This window comes from Capra hircus, chromosome 2 (genome assembly GCF_001704415.2).
Source record: "Capra hircus breed San Clemente chromosome 2, ASM170441v1, whole genome shotgun sequence".
Taxonomy (NCBI): domain Eukaryota; kingdom Metazoa; phylum Chordata; class Mammalia; order Artiodactyla; family Bovidae; genus Capra; species Capra hircus.
The window spans coordinates 102,636,351-102,654,186 of NC_030809.1; the positions used below are offsets into that span (position 1 = coordinate 102,636,351).

The 17,836-nt window shown below is 37.8% G+C and overlaps 1 protein-coding gene across 2 annotated transcripts in view; it reads right to left on the bottom strand.

The window, feature by feature from the left end:
• The window catches only part of KCNH7 (potassium voltage-gated channel subfamily H member 7), a 528,547-nt gene extending 511,134 nt beyond the window's left edge, over positions 1–17,413 (bottom strand). For both annotated transcript variants that reach the window (XM_013969285.2, XM_013969283.2), the window contains exons 1-2: positions 17,107–17,413; positions 15,228–15,458 (exon numbers count right to left, since the gene is read on the bottom strand). In XM_013969285.2, the coding sequence (XP_013824739.2) occupies positions 15,228–15,458; positions 17,107–17,182 (307 nt within the window). In that variant the 5' untranslated portion in view covers positions 17,183–17,413. The remainder of the gene's footprint in view (positions 1–15,227; positions 15,459–17,106) is intronic.

Sequence of the window (17,836 nt, forward strand, 5' to 3'; positions counted from 1 at the left end):
AAGAGGGGTGGTTATTCTGATTCTGGAACAATGGAGTTGGTAGCAAGAAGGCCCTGCCTGGTTATAATTCATTTCTTTAGAATAAGTTTTCTGGTTTTTTTTTAGTGCATGTTTGTTGAACTCTTTAACAGAATTAGCATGATTACTTCTTCTAGAATGAAAAGATAATGCCTGGAATCTCTTGTTTGTTTTTTTCTCAGGATTCTAACATGCACCTAAAATAATTAAAAGGTCAGTTTCATCCTCATTTTTTATATTTTAATATTTTAATTCTATAACCTCAGATATTGTAGCTAAAATCTCTAAGCACTCTCTTCTGAAAAAAATTTAAAATGTTACTCATTACGTTTCACATGTCATATACGAAGTATTTAGGAAGCTTCTCTTGCCTATTTGTTTACAGTTGAGGTTAATTTTCATTTCTGTAGCTGAGCTGTAGTTCAAACATTTAGTTTTATTTTCTATTAGTGAAAAAAACTCAAGAGTAGTGTAAAATTCTTACTTGGTAAAGATTTAGAAAACACATTCCCCATTCCTCATATTTTCACAAAAATTTAGATTAACAACAAAAAGTACTAACTAACAGAATTCTTTTAAATGAGTTATGCTCCAGAGGGAAGTTCATCATTTAAGTTATTGGCATCCTCAAAGGAGCCAATATTTAAAACAAATGCTATGTAACTCACACTGCACTCACATTGTTCTGACCTTATTTAAAATAATGAACTTTGAGGGGTATGAAATTTTAGTAGGACGCCTTCTGCTCAACTCTAGAAACATGAACTGTGCAAAGAAACAAGCCCTGCAATTTTAGAGTGAGAACTAAATAGACGCCAATGAATAAGACAGTTGAAACTATGCATCATTAGTGGAATTTTTGTGTAGTGTCCTTCCTTCATTCAGGGAGCAAATTCTGAGAATAGCAATTAGGGAATCCATAAATCCTACAGAGTCTTGGTTAAGTGACATTCATTATAAAGAACACCTGGAGGGAAAACCTGAGAATTGAGTCACAGCTAGAAAGATCAGATTACCCAAGCTCTGCTTGTCCTGATTAAGTAAGGCAGCCTAGGAAGAGAATGATCTTTCTCTGCAGTCATTTCAATAGTATTATATTGGGATAAAGTTAGCAGTCTATTTAATACTATGTTGAGTTTCTGTTGCTTGTATATTTCCTCACATATTATTGTGTAATTTTGAGTTATTGATATCATTTATAGTTCATAAGTACATTTTGGTTGAATGGCATCATTGACTCAATGGACATGAGTTTGAGCAAACTCTGGGAAATAGTGAAGGACAGGAAAGCCTGGCTTGTTGTAACCCATAGGGTCGCAAAGAGTTGGACACGACTGAGTGACTGAACAACAACATTTCTCTTACATGGAATCCTTGCTGGAAGTTTATTATGAATTTATTACTTTTCATGCCTATCACTTGAATCTAAACAAAGCTATAAAATTTGAGATGTATTTACATATATGACTATATATTCATATGCAAACTACTGAATACAAACTTTTCACTAATCAAGACTTTCATCAGAGTTTACACAGACAATAAGCAATACTGAAAATAACTTAAAATCAAACTCGTAAACAGAAAGAAAAAAAAAACTTCAAGGAATGCTGCTAAACAGTCAATAATTGGGATGAGTTTGTGAATTTGAGGCTTGGAAAACTGCCAGAAAATCACTGAAATGAGAATGTGAATGTGAAAAGGAGTTTTGGGAGAGAGAACCTGGTGTAGGAAGGGGCATTTACACTGCGCAGTCCTACAGCTCCATCAGCTCAGTTCAGGGCCCTCAGTCGTGCCCAACTCTGCGACCCCATGGACTGCAGCACAGCATGCCAGGCTTCCCTGTCCATCACCAACTCTGGCGCTTGCTCAAACTCATGTCCACTGAGTCGGTGATGCCATCCAACCATTTCATCTTCTGTCGTCCCCTTCTCCACCTGCCCTCAATCTTTCCCAGCATCAGAGTCTTTTCAAATGAGTCAGTTCTTTGCATTGGGTGGCCAAAGTATTGGAGTTTCAGCTTCAGCATCAGTCCTTCCAGTGAATACGCAGAACTGATTTCTTGTAGGATGGACTGGTTGGATCTCCTTCCTCTCCAAGGGACTCTCAAGACTCTTCTCCAACACCACGGTTCAAAAGCATCAATTCTTCAGCACTCAGCATTCTTTATAGTCCAACTCTCACATCCATACATGACTACTGGAAAAACCACAGCTTTGACTAGACGGACCTTTGTTGGCAAAGTCAAGTCTCTGCTTTTTAATATGCTGTCTAGGTTGGTCATAGCTTTTCTTCTAAGGAGCAAGCACCTCTCAATTTCATGGCTGCAAGTCACCATCTGCAGTGATTTTAGAGCCCCTCAAAATAAAGTCTCTCACTGTTTCCATTGTTTCCCCATCTATCTGCCATGAAGTGATGGAACCAGATGCCATGATCTTAGTTTTCTGAATGTTGAGTTTTAAGCCAACTTTATCATTCTCTTCTTTCACTTTCATCAAGAGGCTCTTTAGCTCTTCTTTGCTTTCTGCCATAAGTGTGGTGTCATATCTGCATATCTTACGTTATTGATATTTTTCCTGGCAATCTTGATTCCAGCTCCTACTTCATCCAGGCTATATAGCTCCATAGGCTCGGCAATATTGAGCACTGTTAGAAATGGCAACCCACTCCAGTATTCTTGCCTGGAGAATCCCAGGGACGGGGGAGCCTGGTGGGCTGCCGTCTATGGAGTCGCACAGAGTCGGACACGACTGAAGTGACTTAGCAGCAGCAGCAACAGCTCTAAATATTTTCTATACATTGTCTGACAGAGATTTTGGAGTAAATTCAGTGATCAGACAGTAATATACTATTTAATGAGTCAACAAAAATTAAAATGAATACCAAGTTTTATTATACACAGGAAATATTTATTCCATTAATAAATGGAATATAATTTGACAAGAGGAACCAAAGTTTTGGAAAATTCCATGAACAGAGAATCCTTGGGGTCACAAAGAGTCTGACATGACTGAAGTGGCTGAGCATGCACGCACACATGCACCAAAGGTTTTTAAGGTACACTTACCATTTTGCTCAGCAATATATTTCTAGACATACACAGTAAGGAAAAATTAGTATGTTTTTATAATTGTGAAGAATTGGAAGTGTTAGTGATCAATAATAAGATATTGTTGGTAATATGTTACTTCCTTCAAGGTAACATTTTGTGACTATTAAAATAATTTATAGACTTGCCATGTAATACATATTATACAATCATTAAGACACATACCTGTTCAGGATAAATTTTTCAGTGAGGGAAACAGGATAGAGTTTGGTATATATAGTGCTATTCTGAGCGTGTAAAAAATGGGTGTGCACATATGTAAGTGCATGTGTGCATGCACATTATTTGCATAGAAAAATTATGGCCCGTACGCATGCCATCATTTCAACAATGGCTATCTCTGAGGTTCGAGATTATGTCTTTTATTCTATTTGTTCTCTTCTCTTGGTGGTTTTTTTTTTTTTTTGACAGTGGAATTAATCCACTTTGAGAGATTTAGAGACATGAAAGCCTTGCCGACTGAAATCCTGTGTCAGGATATGACTGATGAAGTGTCTGCTGATACCATACAGACCTTACAATCTCAATCCATGACTCAGAGTTTGGGTAAAAGAATTAAATGTGCTTGGAGACACATGTAAGTACCAGGCTGTTTTCAGTGTGTGAAGAAAGATAGCAGAAATAGACATCAGAATAACTGCAAGATTGCTGAGAGAAATATCAATAACCTCAGATACGCAGATACCATGACCCTTATGGCAGAAAGCGAAGAACTAAAGAGCCTCCTGATGAAAGTGAAAGAGGAGAGTGAAAAAGTTGGCTTAAAACTCAACATTCAGAAAACTAAGATCATGGCATCTGGTCCCATCACTTCATGGCAAATAGATGGGGAAACAATGGAAACAGTGACAGATTTTATTTTGGGGGGCTCCAAAATCACTGCAGATGGTGACTGCAGCCATGAAATTAAGACGCTTTGCTCCTTAGAAGAAAAGCTATGACCAACCTAGACAACTTATTAAAGAGCAGAGACATTACTTTGTTAACAAAGGTCCGTCTAGTAAAAGCAATGGTTTTTCCAGTAGTCATGTATGGATGTTAGAGTTAATTATAAAGAAAGCTGAGCACCGAAGAATTATCATTTTGAACTGTGGTGCTGGAGAAGACTCTTGAGAGTTCCTTGGACTGCAAACAGATCCAACCAGTCAATCCTAAAGGAAATCAGTCCTGAATATTCACCTGATGCGAAGAACCAACTCACTGGAAAAAAAAAAAAAAAAAAAAACTCTGGTGCTGGGAAAGATTGAAGGCGGGAAGAGAAGAGGACAAAAGAGGAAGAGATGGTTGGATGGCATCACCGACTTAATGGACATGAGTTTGAGTAGGCTTCGGGAGTTGGTGATGGACAGGGAAGCCTGGTGTGCTGCAGTCCATGTGTTTGCAAAGAGTCAGACATGACTGAGTGACTGAACTGAGCTGAACTGAAGCTTTTATAAATATTTTATCATGTATATTCAATTAACAAGATGCATGGAGAGCTAGGATGGCTTACAAACTTGCATTTATTATTATAAGCACATGTAGACATATTCTCCCTTTTACTAACCTGTATTTGCCCCCACCAGAATCAACTGACTGTGCAGGTATTAAAGATTTATCTGGATTGTGCTGACCACCTCTCTCCTTCTAGGTGAACCAAAGAAGGCTGAGTAGTTGTCATATCCTTTAGAGCTACAGGTATTAAAACAAATTGCTTCATAAAATATAAGCTATATGGCAGCAAATTAAGCTACTCAACTAATAAACAACATATGTTGGTAATTTTTACATCCCTCATATTTAGATACAGGTTGTTGAATAAGAGAGACTTCTCTAGAATGTGCTATCTGACATTTTCATCAGCAAACAAGTATATTTCTTCATTCCTTAAATTTATTTTTTTGTTCTCCTTCCATTTCTTTCCCTTTTTAAAATAAGTGCATTGATAAGTCCTTTCAGACAGTTTGACTCTGAGTGGAAGAGACAGACACAGAAATAAATTATTACAAGGTAATTTCATAGGTTTTCTTGTAGAGACAATGGGAAAAAATGTTAAGACAAGGTTGGCTGAGAAATTTAGAGATCATGTAAAGGGGGGGGATGGCAACCTTTGGGAGGAGCTGGGAGGCACAAGACAGTAAGGTGTGTAGCAGAACTGAGTCTGACGTTTGGCCCAAGATGAAAAAAACTGGAGATGTTTTAAATAAAACAAGGACTCTGCATGCCAGTACATTTAAGATTCCCCTCTTAAATATTTTGGTAAATTTCATTAAATCACATAATTTTGCCAAGAAATAAAACCTTCCTTGTAGGAAGGAGAGAGGATATGAACATAATAGGGCTTCTGCTCCTGAATCACACTACCACACACAGTTCCTTCTGGACCTTCTGGATAAGTACTGGACACATGGTAGCCGAGGGGTGTTTCAGTACAAATGTCCCCCAAACCTAAGTTGACAGTCCAAAGCAGAGACACTTTTAAGAGCAAAAAAAGAGCACCATTAATAAGAATGCAAAGATTATAAGCACACAATAACTATCCTCATCCTACCGAAATCCAATTATCTGCCAGATAAAGATTCATGCTGAATGACGGTCCTATTTAAAATACAAATTGCCCAGGATGAAGTTTGCTTCATTCATTCACCCTTTGGTGAAAATTAATCAGATTCATACCTCATACAACCAGTAAGAATCTATAATTAATAACTAGAATTTGGACACATAAGATGTGGTAAAGTTTAAAAGTACAAAATATTTGGAGGCAGCAAAGTTTGCAAGCATAGAAAATTCTAGATTTTAAATCTGAACTCCACTTTGCCCAATGATCATCAGTTCTCTACTCTTAACTTTATTTTAATCTGTAACATGGGATATCTACTCCCAGAGCTGTCATGAAAATTAGACAAAGTAATTCACATAGTCAGTCAAAGAAATGGAACTCAATTAATCCTTTGGGAGAAGATCTATATTGGGTGAAGGATTATAGTTCATATACTACAACCAGGAGAATTAAAACCTAGAGTGCACAACTGTGTGTATAAAAGACCTAAAATAAATGTACAGCTGAACATCAACTGATTAACATGATTAAAGAAAATGGATGGTGTACACAGAAATTTTTAGCAAAAGCAGAAGAAATTTTAAGTAATTTAGCTAAGAGAAATAAGTGGGAACCTGATTAAAAATTATTCACACAACATATAATGCTATTTGGCTCTACTATTGATTTTATTGAATTAATGGGATCTTAATTATACCCTAAGGATATATTCAAAACACTTAGGGCTCTGATTTCAATATGAGATCTTTTCTAACACAAATAGTGTTCCTTTTCTTTTTTAACATATAAGTACCTTGTTTAGTTTTTTCCTAGATTCCATTCTTTATTTGATCCTTGAAAAATTGATTATGAAACCACCATCAATTTTATACTTTAATTTTTGTCATCATGCCCACCATCTTGAGTCATTAATACAGATTTCTAGGAAAAGAAACACAAATGGTATTTTGGACATAGAGGTTAGTATGAGAAGAGATTTTTAATGACAGAAGGTCATTTTAAGTCGTTCTGAACCCATGCAGTTATTACGTGTTTCTCAAAAGCAATATTTCAAACAACAAATAAGAATTAATGTCCTATCAAAACAATGAATGACAATAGAAACACTCCTAATGATTCTCAGGAAAGAAAGAAAAAAAGGAGACAATAAAACCAGCAATGGTGAGATTTCACCTGCTGTCTTCTGACTCTTCATCCTGGAGGAAAAAATCAGGTAAACAAAAGCAGAGTGGCCTGGGCAGCCTTGCCAGGCTCACCAGTGTGGTTTAGTTTGAAGTTATTTTACAAACTGAGTGCAACTAAGTGCCAAAATGCACCCCAATCCTCTCTCACTTCTTCTAAATTCTTGCTCACCAAGCACCAGTCCAGGCTATTTTACCCTTTTTAGAAGTAAAAAGTAGGACTTCCTTAGTGGTGCAGTGGACAGGAATCTGCCTGACAATGCAAGGGACATGGGGTCTGATCCCTGGTTGGGTAAGATCCCACATGTCATGGGGAAACTAAGCCCATGTGCCACAACTCCTGAGCTTGTGCTCTGGAGCCCACAAGTCACAACTGCTGAGCCCACGTGTCACAAGTACTGAAACCCAGATACCCTAGAACCAGCAAATCATAACTACTGAGCCTGCGTGCTGCAGCTCCTAAAGCCTGTGCACCTGGAGTCTATGCTCTGTAACAAGAGAAGCCAATGCAACGAGAAGCTCACAGGGCACAAGCAGAGAGCAGCCCTCACTCTTGCACCTAGAGAAAGCCCTCATGCAGCAACGGAGACCCACCATAGACAGGAGTAAAGCAGTAAACAGAAGGGAAAAGTAGCGTGAGACACCACCCAACAGTGGAAACCACACACAGGAGAGCTTGTACACACCTCTGTCCTAATTTAAGCTGTTCACAGAAAGAGTGCCTTGGTTTTTTTCAATTAGATATTTTACATAAATTATAGAAGCAAGAGGACGATACGAAATAGTCATGGCAATAGAAGGCTGGTACTCGGTTTTCTTGTAACCCATCTGTGACAAGTGGCAATTTGACCTTCCTAATTGTTCAGTAATAGGACAAATTTCTTCACTATGGTGATTAATGTCTTACTGCTGCCTGATTCTATTGCTTCTTGGTGGTTCTATAATTTTGCTAAATGTAGACAGCAGAGTAAAGAGAGAAAGCGTTCATTTGATAGTAACAATTAAGAATTATTACTTATATTTTTATAAGCTAATTTTATAATTTTAGATTTAACACGCATTATTGACTGACCCTGAAATCAAGCTTCACTGTCAATTAAGAATTCTCAAGGAAACAGTGAGGAATGAGATGTTCTACTAGGTATAAAATGCCAGTACTATCTAACTTGTAAGTTCCTGTGGGAACTATGTGAAACACAGCAATGAATTCAAGTTAGAAAAGAACTTTGGCTGCTATATGGATATAATTGGAGACACCAGTAAGCATCATTTTGATTTACTGGTGAGTGAGTGACATGGGTAACTATTGATTATTACTACTAATTACTGCGAATTCCCAATCAATAGCTTATCATTTTTACTAAATATTTTTCTAGCTATCAGCATAGCTACAGACTATGAAGGTTATTTAATACCTTATTAAGCAAAGAAACAGGTCCATTAATATAACGATGTTGGAAATTGTTCTTAACACTTTAGAAGTATTCTTGAGAAGATAAGAAAAATCAAAACATCACACTTTCCCTTTAATTACACTTTTCACAACCTATCCTGATGCTGATCTGTTTCTTGTTTCCCCAATTTTATGGTTGCATTACTAATCCTCTCTTCATTCTTTGTGTGAATGCTAATTGAGCACATAGTTCATACCAGACAGTTTTCCATACATTCTGAACTTAGAAATTAATAAGACTTGGCATTTTCTTTGAATGAGCTCTAAATTAACAACAACATATAATGACACGTAGTACACTCCGGGTGCTACACTGGAGTTGAGAACCAAGGGAAGGGAGAGTTGCAGTGGTTCAGGAATAAACAGTGGAGGCATCAGAAGACTTGTTTTGATCTGCCTTTGGAAAGATGATAATGGTTTCTTCAGGGTGAGAAGCTGAGGGAAAGACAATCTAATCACTGGGACTTTGTTTATTATAGATAATGGAAGACTTCTGAAGGGTGAACAAAGCTGTGGTGACATAAAAGGGCATGGCTTCTTTGAGAAACTCTTGAGCAGTGAAGTATTATGGAAACATAAGATTTGTAAGAAAAACAAAGTTGCCAACATTCAATTAATTGATACTTATCAAGCACAGTTTATGGGCAAGAAATCATACTAGGAATAATGCCATGTACTTTGTTCTGTATAAAACAATCAATCGGCCTAACAAAGTAGATGTTATTTTCAAATATACAACAGAAAAGAATATTGAGGCACCAAGAAGGTAATCTTGATTGAGTTTACCTAGTAACTGTCAGAACTGGGAATCCACCTAGTTCTCTAAACACACTCTACTTAAAAACCCAAGTGAGTTAAACTCTGAAGGCACCAAGTATTAAAGAGTCCAGAACTTTATTTGTGAGAGTTTTAAGGAGATAAGATAGCTTTTAAAGCCAAAGTATGACCTGAGTACATTAAGCAGAAAATATGAAAAAGTTTTTAAAAGCTTGGGCATCATCACTTAAGTGTGACTTGCTAAGTTCATCTCTATGGGGTGTAGGGTTCTCCTAAGGATAATAAGAGCATGTATCTTACAGGATTGTTGTATTCATTATTTAGTATATGAAATTCATTTACAGGGATGCCTGACTCTGATAATTATCACTGTTTATTTCAGAAATAGCTCTCTGCTGGTATAGTGGAGAGTGAATTTCAACGGGAGAGAAATGTCTGTTCTCCTCCAGAAGGATGAAGAGGGCTTCAACAGGGCACTTGGCATTGATGGGGGGTTGCCATTAGGAAATGTTTCAAACGTAAATAGTGGAAGGAATTAGTGAACAGTTGGTTTAGGGAGAAGAGAGAGAGGAAACAACAGAAAATGACCCTGAGGTTTCTAGATTAGATGGCCAAATGAATGCTGATGTCTTAACATCTCATACTCCAAACCGCTACTTCCCTATGAATCAATTATTCTAGGACTCTCTCTGCCACTGACTGCTAGTAATTGATTTAGTGACTATTTATAGCCAAAAAATAAAAATGAAAACAACACTGGAAGCCAATAGAAGCCAGAGAAATTAGTTCCTTCCACTAAATCTAGCATATGCCTACAGCCCTAAGCTGACCCTGTTCTCAAGCCCCTTGGGTGAAAAAGTAACTGAGCAGTTATTTCTCAGGCTGGCAGACAATTCAGCTTCTTTCCAGCACCAAACCTGCTTAGAGGTGAACAGTGCACACCCAAATTTTTAGGATATTTTGTTTTCACTTGGAAAATGAAGTAAAGTTTTCAAACTATGAGGAGGAGTGTTGAGAAATCTTATTTTATCAACAAATACAACTGATCAAATCTAAACTCTAGAAAATAACTACTGTTAAGTCACTTCAGTCGTGTCCGACTCTGTGCGACCCCATAGATGGTAGCCCACCAGGCTCCCCTGTCCCTGGGATTCTCCAGGCAAGAACACTGGAGCGGGTTGCCATTTCCTTCCTCAATGCATGAAAGTGAAAAGTGAAAGTGAAGTCGCTCAGTCATGTCCGACTCTTAGCGACCCCATGGACTGCAGCCTACCAGGCTCCTCCATCCATGGGATTTTCCAGGCAAGAGTACTGGAGTGGGGTGCCATCGCCTTCTCCTTCTACTCCTCCTTCTACTAGAGTCTCCTTCTACTTGAGTCTATGAAATATACTCTTTGCAACCCCAAGGACTTTAGCTATCTATAGAATTCCCTAAGCAAGAATACTGGACTGGGTAGCCATTCCCTTCTCCAGGGGATCTTCCCAAGCCAGGGATTAAACCTGGGTCTTCTGCATTGCAGGCAGATTCTTTACCATCTGGGCCACTAGGCAAGCCCAATGAAATTTAGATATGTAAGAGAAAATGTAGTTTATGTTACTCTTGTTACCAAATACTATTGGACAGAACAGAAAAATGTACAAACTGAAAATTTAAATGAACACCAAAACAAATTCTAGGCAAGATGCTCCCTGGCAAACTTTCTTGTTGCCTGAATTACACACACACAAAATATGCTTCAATTTTTCTCTCAAAACTACCATCTTTATCTCTACTACACAATTCAGGAATTAAGAGATCTGAATATTGGCATGCAATATAACTTTATAAAGCTATTATAAAATTTATTTTGAGCTATTGAAATTTTAACTAAACTTCATTGCTTCTTTAATAAGTCTGTATCATGCACAAATAAAAAATAAGAGGAAATATACAAGTTTATTTTAGCTCTGAGGAATAAAGAAAGAATGGTAATTAACCCTAAGTTCTTTTCTTCATTAATATAAAAGCTTCTTCATTTCGTAGTCTATGTAGTATTTTTTCTTTAAAAATAATTTCAAGAAAACATCTTGGGATTTAGAAGATAGAAATGAACTTTAATCACCCTATGATAAAAACATCCGGAAAGTAGAGATATGGTTGGATAATCCTTCGCGTCTCCTCCCACTAGTTCTCAGGTGCCTGGAGAGAGGTGGCACTCAGTGCGCATCTTCAGTTTTACTCCTAACAACACAGCATTTTCCATAAGGTCTTTTCAAAGAATTCTTAGAGATGGTAGATTCAGTGTTACCAAACCAAAACCTTTCTTGAGTTGATTTGAATCAAATGATACCTCTGGAACTTGTTATGACTGGGCTTCCCTGGTGGCTCAGACAGTAAAGAATTTGCCTGCAGCGTAGGAGATGGGAGTTTGATCCCTGGGTCAGGAAGATCCCCTGAAGAAGGAAATGGCTACCCACTACAGTATTCTTGCTTGGAGAATTTCAGGGGTAGAGGAGCCTGGCGGGGTACAGTCCATAGGGTCACAGAAAGTCAGACATGACTGAGCAACTTTCATACTTTTCACAACATGACTAGCGCCCTGTCTGTATCTGGTCCCCATGTACATCAGGAAAAGACTTCCCTCAGCCCTTTCTCATCATTTAGTCCTTTAGAAGCAATACAAAGAAAGGGGCATTTCTGATTTGCTAACAACAACAACAAAAAAAACTGGCTTTGCACTATGTCTGAAAGTATAGTGGCAAAAATACAGAAATGCTCTAATCTCTAAAAATAATGCATTTTAAGTCCTGTTTTTCTCCCAAGGTAAGACCTTTATTTCTTTCGGAGAAATTTGATCTTTCCAAATATTTAGAGTGGCTTGATAATTTAAGGTAAAAATTACATATGTAGATCTGATGGAAATGGTTTTAGCACTTCAACTAGCCAGCTCTGTTCCATGACACACTCCAAACCAGATGAGCAATAACTTAAAGTATGACCAACTAAATTGTTCTTCTGTTACCTTACCACTAACATCATCTCCAAACTATGAGTGGGTTAATAATTGAAGTGTTTGCTATTTCTCAATCACTTTTGCTAAAAAGGTATTTTTAAAATGCACATATTATGCTATTAAAATACATGCTTGTCCTTATATAAGCTTCAGCATAATTATAGTTTTGTATAATTAGAGTTTTATGTCAAAAGATTTACAGCTTTATCACCTCAAGCAATATTTCACAGCTGCCAAGAATGATTTATGCAATAATGACTTACGCTGTAAAATAGAATCCTCAAAGGAAGGGCTGTCAAATATTCCTACTGCAAATAACCAGGTTTATAAAAACTGATATTCTAGTAAACAGCAAGCCCAGTTGTACCTGGTTAAAAAAAAAAAATCGCTGGAAGGAGTATGGTAGGAAGCACTGCTTCACAATAGTGACCATGTGGCTCACATAATCAACGTGAACTCATCATGTAGATCAAAAGTTTAAACTACTTATGAGCCTCTGGGCCACTGTGGGAAACAATCTTTCAGAAATAAGGCTATGCTCATATTTTTGCTACTCCAATGTGAATGAATGGAAAAAGTGGAAAACAGCATATCTCAACTTTTTGTTCAATTTGCTCACTGTGCACACTGCATCACAATTCATATCCCAGTGAAGTGCTAAACAAAGAATCAGTAAAGGAGGCATTTGCCATGTACACTTAAGAAACCAAGAACCTGTCACAAGTAAATGACCTCAATATTAAAGATTTAGGGAAACTTTTGGAAACAAACCAATGAAAACGTTAGTGCTTGTCCTTCCCTGCTTTTATAAATGTAGAGCTGGCTGGCAGGTCTCTAAGAGACGAGACTTTCAAATCATTTGAACTTCACAAGCTCTAACTGATTTTTTAGTTGCCATGTGAATAAAACCAATACACTCAGAAGATTCTATTCAAGGCAGTTGTATTAGTAGCAAAAACACAAGTTGATTACATTCAGAGAAATTAAGTCTGTCTGTGTCTTCTCAATTTACAAAGGTCATTCAAATTAATATTTTTCTTTGGGGGAAAAAAAAAAAAAGCTTGGCCCATCACCTCATGTTCCCCAACTCAAAAAAAAAGCAAAATAGGCAGCATTTGTCATTGATTCTAAAGATATTCAAGTCCTTGTAGACTGAGTCACATGTGAAAATGAAGCCAACAGAACCAAAATTATCAACAAAAGTTGATATTTATATGTCTAAACAAGCTTCCAAATAAAGACTCCTTGTCTAAAACAAGATTTTAATTCATTATAACCAAGCAATCACTGATAGAAAGATTTGCCTTAGTCAATGTACCAGCATCTTCACTGTAGACATTTTTATATCCATGTTTGTGATTCCACATTAAAATGTTTTTAAAAATTGTTTTGAGACCATTTTACACAGTCACATTGTACAAAATAAACTAGGCTTCAAAACATTACCATTTACTTACAGCTTAATAAGTAACACCTTTTCTATCTGAAAATATAATTTGAAAATTATAGTTATCTAAGTGAACTATATAGTCCATATTAATTATATACTTAAATTCTATAAGCTGAAAAAATTCTGAAATGTACCAGAAAATATTATGACCAATACACTGTACAGTAACCACAATACAGACAGCGGGGACATCATGACAGATATTCATAAGGGCAAAATATCAAGACATTCAAATTATTCCAAAAGTCCAAACTGTTGGCATCACATACACACACAAAGAAGATGAGCTGCATTTGGGTACTGAGAGCTTTCGTCCAAGAAATGCTTTCAAGACAACAGGGCAACTGGGCTATTTCTAGCATGCCAACCCTCCTGATTAAAAAGTAGTGGGGAAATGAGAACTTTAAAAGACTCTATTTGATTGATAATGATATAACTGGTTTCATTCCAGATTAATCCAAAGTTATACAGACCTGTTCCAGTCATACTTTGTTACTCATACCCATTCAAATTGATGTTAAGGATAATCTAGTAGTTTAATAATTGTATGTTTCTATCATGAAATATTTAATTATAAGAAAATAGGAGGAAGAGCTAAACCTTTTCCCTGTTAGAATGCATCTTACCAAATGATGAGTCATTATAACACATCACTCATTTATAAACTTTAAGAGTTACCTAAATATTTGATTAGATAACCCTCTGCCTCACTGATTTCTAACAATAGAATTTAAAAAATGATAATGCAATATCAACAAATCTTATACCATTCATTTTTAATCTATTTGCCTTTAAGCTTCAAATTGTCAGATATCATTAAGTGTATACATGAGAAAGTATATACTTCAAATGGGTATATCTGAATACTTATACACATAAGTTCATATATATATATATAATATATTTAAAGAATGCATGCCCACTAAATGTGTACTTCTTGGAGAACTATTAGAGGTCTAATGTACTTATGCTCCGAAAGCAATCCTAAAAGGAGAAGTGCCCTTGAAGTGGAGGTATGACCTTAAGTTTCAGATGCCAGTTTTGCTGCAGCTGTAAAAATGAATACCAATAATTCTACATGTCATAGTTCCTTTTTTCCATTTCTTATTTTAGAATAAATCTTGAACACATGAATAGATTGTTATTTGAATATACACAGGTTTACTAGACCAGTTTTATAAGTTCCTATATGTCATCCTTAATCTTGCATAAAAAGAATCAAAAAAAAAAAAAAAACCAAAAGGTGTTGCCTATCAAATAAAGCTGAAGAGCCAAGAAATATCTGTAACTATAACAGGCTTAATTTTAGATAGGCATTTTTCTGTAAGACTTTGCTTTGCCTGTAAGTCCCTAGTTGAAATAAAATTCTGTATTTCTCTCCAACCAAATGCATATCAACACAACCAGTAAATTACTAGCCTTTACCCCTTAGGGAACAGTGAGATTGATTTATGGCATTTTGTCTTCAGTGACATTAAGTTACTGCACTTTTGAAGAGTACGGAATACTCATTCAAAAAAGAAATTGTACCTACTATCCACTGAGGAGAGTCTCCACATTCCTTGATTTCTGCAACACTATAAACAAATCATGTATCTTCAACTGACTCTTTGGGGTTTCTCTGCCTATGAACTTTCAGTAATCAACTGTCAAAATGTCATCAATGGAATAAAACACAAGGAATCCTAAATAGATCAACTTTACCATTTTTGTGGTAGTAGGTGACCTCCACTTTCCTCTCCTCTGACCCCAGCAACGCCTGGGCAATTTGAGCAACATCATGCCTCTTGGTCTCGGGCCCATGGAGAAAGTCACAGGTGCACGGCTTTTGCATGACATCTGGCCTGGAGAAACCAGTCATCTCACAGAACCCATCGTTGCAGTAGATGATGGCACAGTTCTGCACTCTGGCATTTGCAATGATAAATTTTTTATCTGTAATAAGAAGACAGTATGCTATCATTTACAAAGCTTCCTCAAGATTCTTATAGACAGTGAAACAGTTTGTTGCATAACAGGAAATCTGAAATGCAGGTACTTCCCAAACCACTAACTGCCTGGACACATACACCCTTAAACTAAAATGAATGGTCCCCTGAGTAGTTTTAACAAAAAGTACTAACAAGCTTTTCTTCAAATTTGAAGAGTATCATTTCCCAAATAGTTTAGTTCTCAAGCCCTATAACTCTCTTTGGTCCTAATGAGCAGTCAGACAAGCAGCTGGCACACTGATATTTCCAGAATGCCATTTAATTGTAAGGTAAATATTTTCAAAGCCCAAACACTGAAGCATCCTGTAGCTGTCAGGTTCCTCACTTCAACCTTGGCCCGCAGAGTACAACTTTCTTAAAGTAGTTATTATTCCTGGATTTGGCTGTTCTCTAGCTCTCTAAGGCATATGACACACATCATGTTAAAAATAACAAATCCTGAAACTACTAGCAATGAAACTGTTTCACATTAATTAGCAGTTCGATAATGCAAAAGTTCACCTTTTCATAATATATATTACCCAGAAGACAAAAATATTTACACACCCACAGTAAATATCATGTTAACTACCTTTTCACTTTTACTTTGGGTGACCTCACAGTTTTGTGTAGTAGTAGGGACTTTAATACAAAGAGCTTCTTAATATTGATCATAGATTATATTGACTATTCCCAAATAAAATATGAAGCAAGATACACAAGTTTCTTTGGAACACAAGGTACTATATCCTCCCGCCACCAAACGCAGCACCAAAATAACCGCACAATGTGCAAAATTAAATGTGTGTTAATGGAGTTTAAAGGAAACGTCAGATATGAATTAACTAGTGTAGGATCTAAAATCAATATTTTTATATAGCAATAATTTATTCCCTATAATTAGTACCCACGAGAATACTACATTTCTCTGCATTCAGTCTTTGTGGGATTTACTTATTACAGTTGAATTTTTAAATTTTCAGTGGAAATTTAAGGGGGTAATAAAGGGACACAAATATTCTTAAAATAATGAACTGTTTGCCTTGGGAATCAACATGGATCAGACACTGCTTTCCCCAAATTCTCCTGCTTGGGATTTGCATTGGTTCAATGCAAAGTTTAGCTTCTATAAACTAGCAGCAAGCAAGCATCCCTGTCACACCACAGCCTTGCAATTTAACCGAAGTAAAATACAGCTTGCATAGACATTTACCTCGCTGCTACCATTTACGTTCTCTCGTTCCAATAGTGTGCTCTGCCCTGCTCCTGACTTTCAAAAAGTCTACAATAAAACAGCCACGAAATATAAACCCATTACACTAGTACGTTCCCTTTAAGAGAGTAGAAGAGTAGGACATTAAGTAGCAAGGCAGATAATGGAGCAGTGGGAGAGGAGGATCAAATTGCCTCCTATAATGGAGACCATAATCTAAAATGTAAATCAAAATTAATATCACGGGGAGAACACTTGCGCTGCCATTTGAACCTGCTGGCTCGTTTCACAGTCTCTGAACTTGACGGAGCCCCGAGTCTCCTCAGCTCGGAAGCGGCAGACGCCAAGCGCACTATCAAAGCGAAAAGCGAGGGAGAGAGAAGAGAACAGATGAACTTACTTTGCCCTTCAAATTTCCGTATGATGGTCCCCAAAAACGTGTTTTGTGGTGCCACGTGCCCCCTGCGAACAGGCATGTTGACCCCGGTCTTCCGAGGAGCGCTCCCCGCGAGCTCTGGAGTTCTCCCGGGATCTCTCCTCGGCTAGAGCCCAGGCCAGCGCGCGAGCCGCTCTTTGTGGCAGAGCATCCTCTTTTGAAACCAGAAATCGCTTCCCATTAGCACCACTTCTAGACACCCGCTTTCCCTACCGGAGTCCAATCCATTCCCCTCACCTTCTGGAGGGGACCTCGCACCGGACTGCCGCGGGTGAGAGGGTTTGGGGGTGGGGAGAGGGAAGGAGGCGGGGTGAGGGGAGGTGGCGGAGGAGGGAAGGAAGGAGGGAGCGGAGGGGGTGGGGATGGGGAGGGGGGCGGGGAGTCACAAGGGCAATCGATCTGTTTCTCTTCTCCCAAACAGCGTCAATTTCCCAGTGCAAATGGGCTTAACCTGGCGGTTGCCCAGAGCTGTAAGGATAGCTGGGGCGGGGAGTTGGGGGGAGTGGGAGGTAGAGGAAGACGGGGGTTGGGATGAGAGACTTGTGCAGCTTTTGCAGGAAGGGGAGAAAGAAAAGGAGGCTGGGGGTTGGGGGGAGCGGGTGATGGTTGACGTTTCTATCCCCGCCCTCTCCCCCTACACACACACACACACACACACACACACACACACACACACACACACACACACACACGC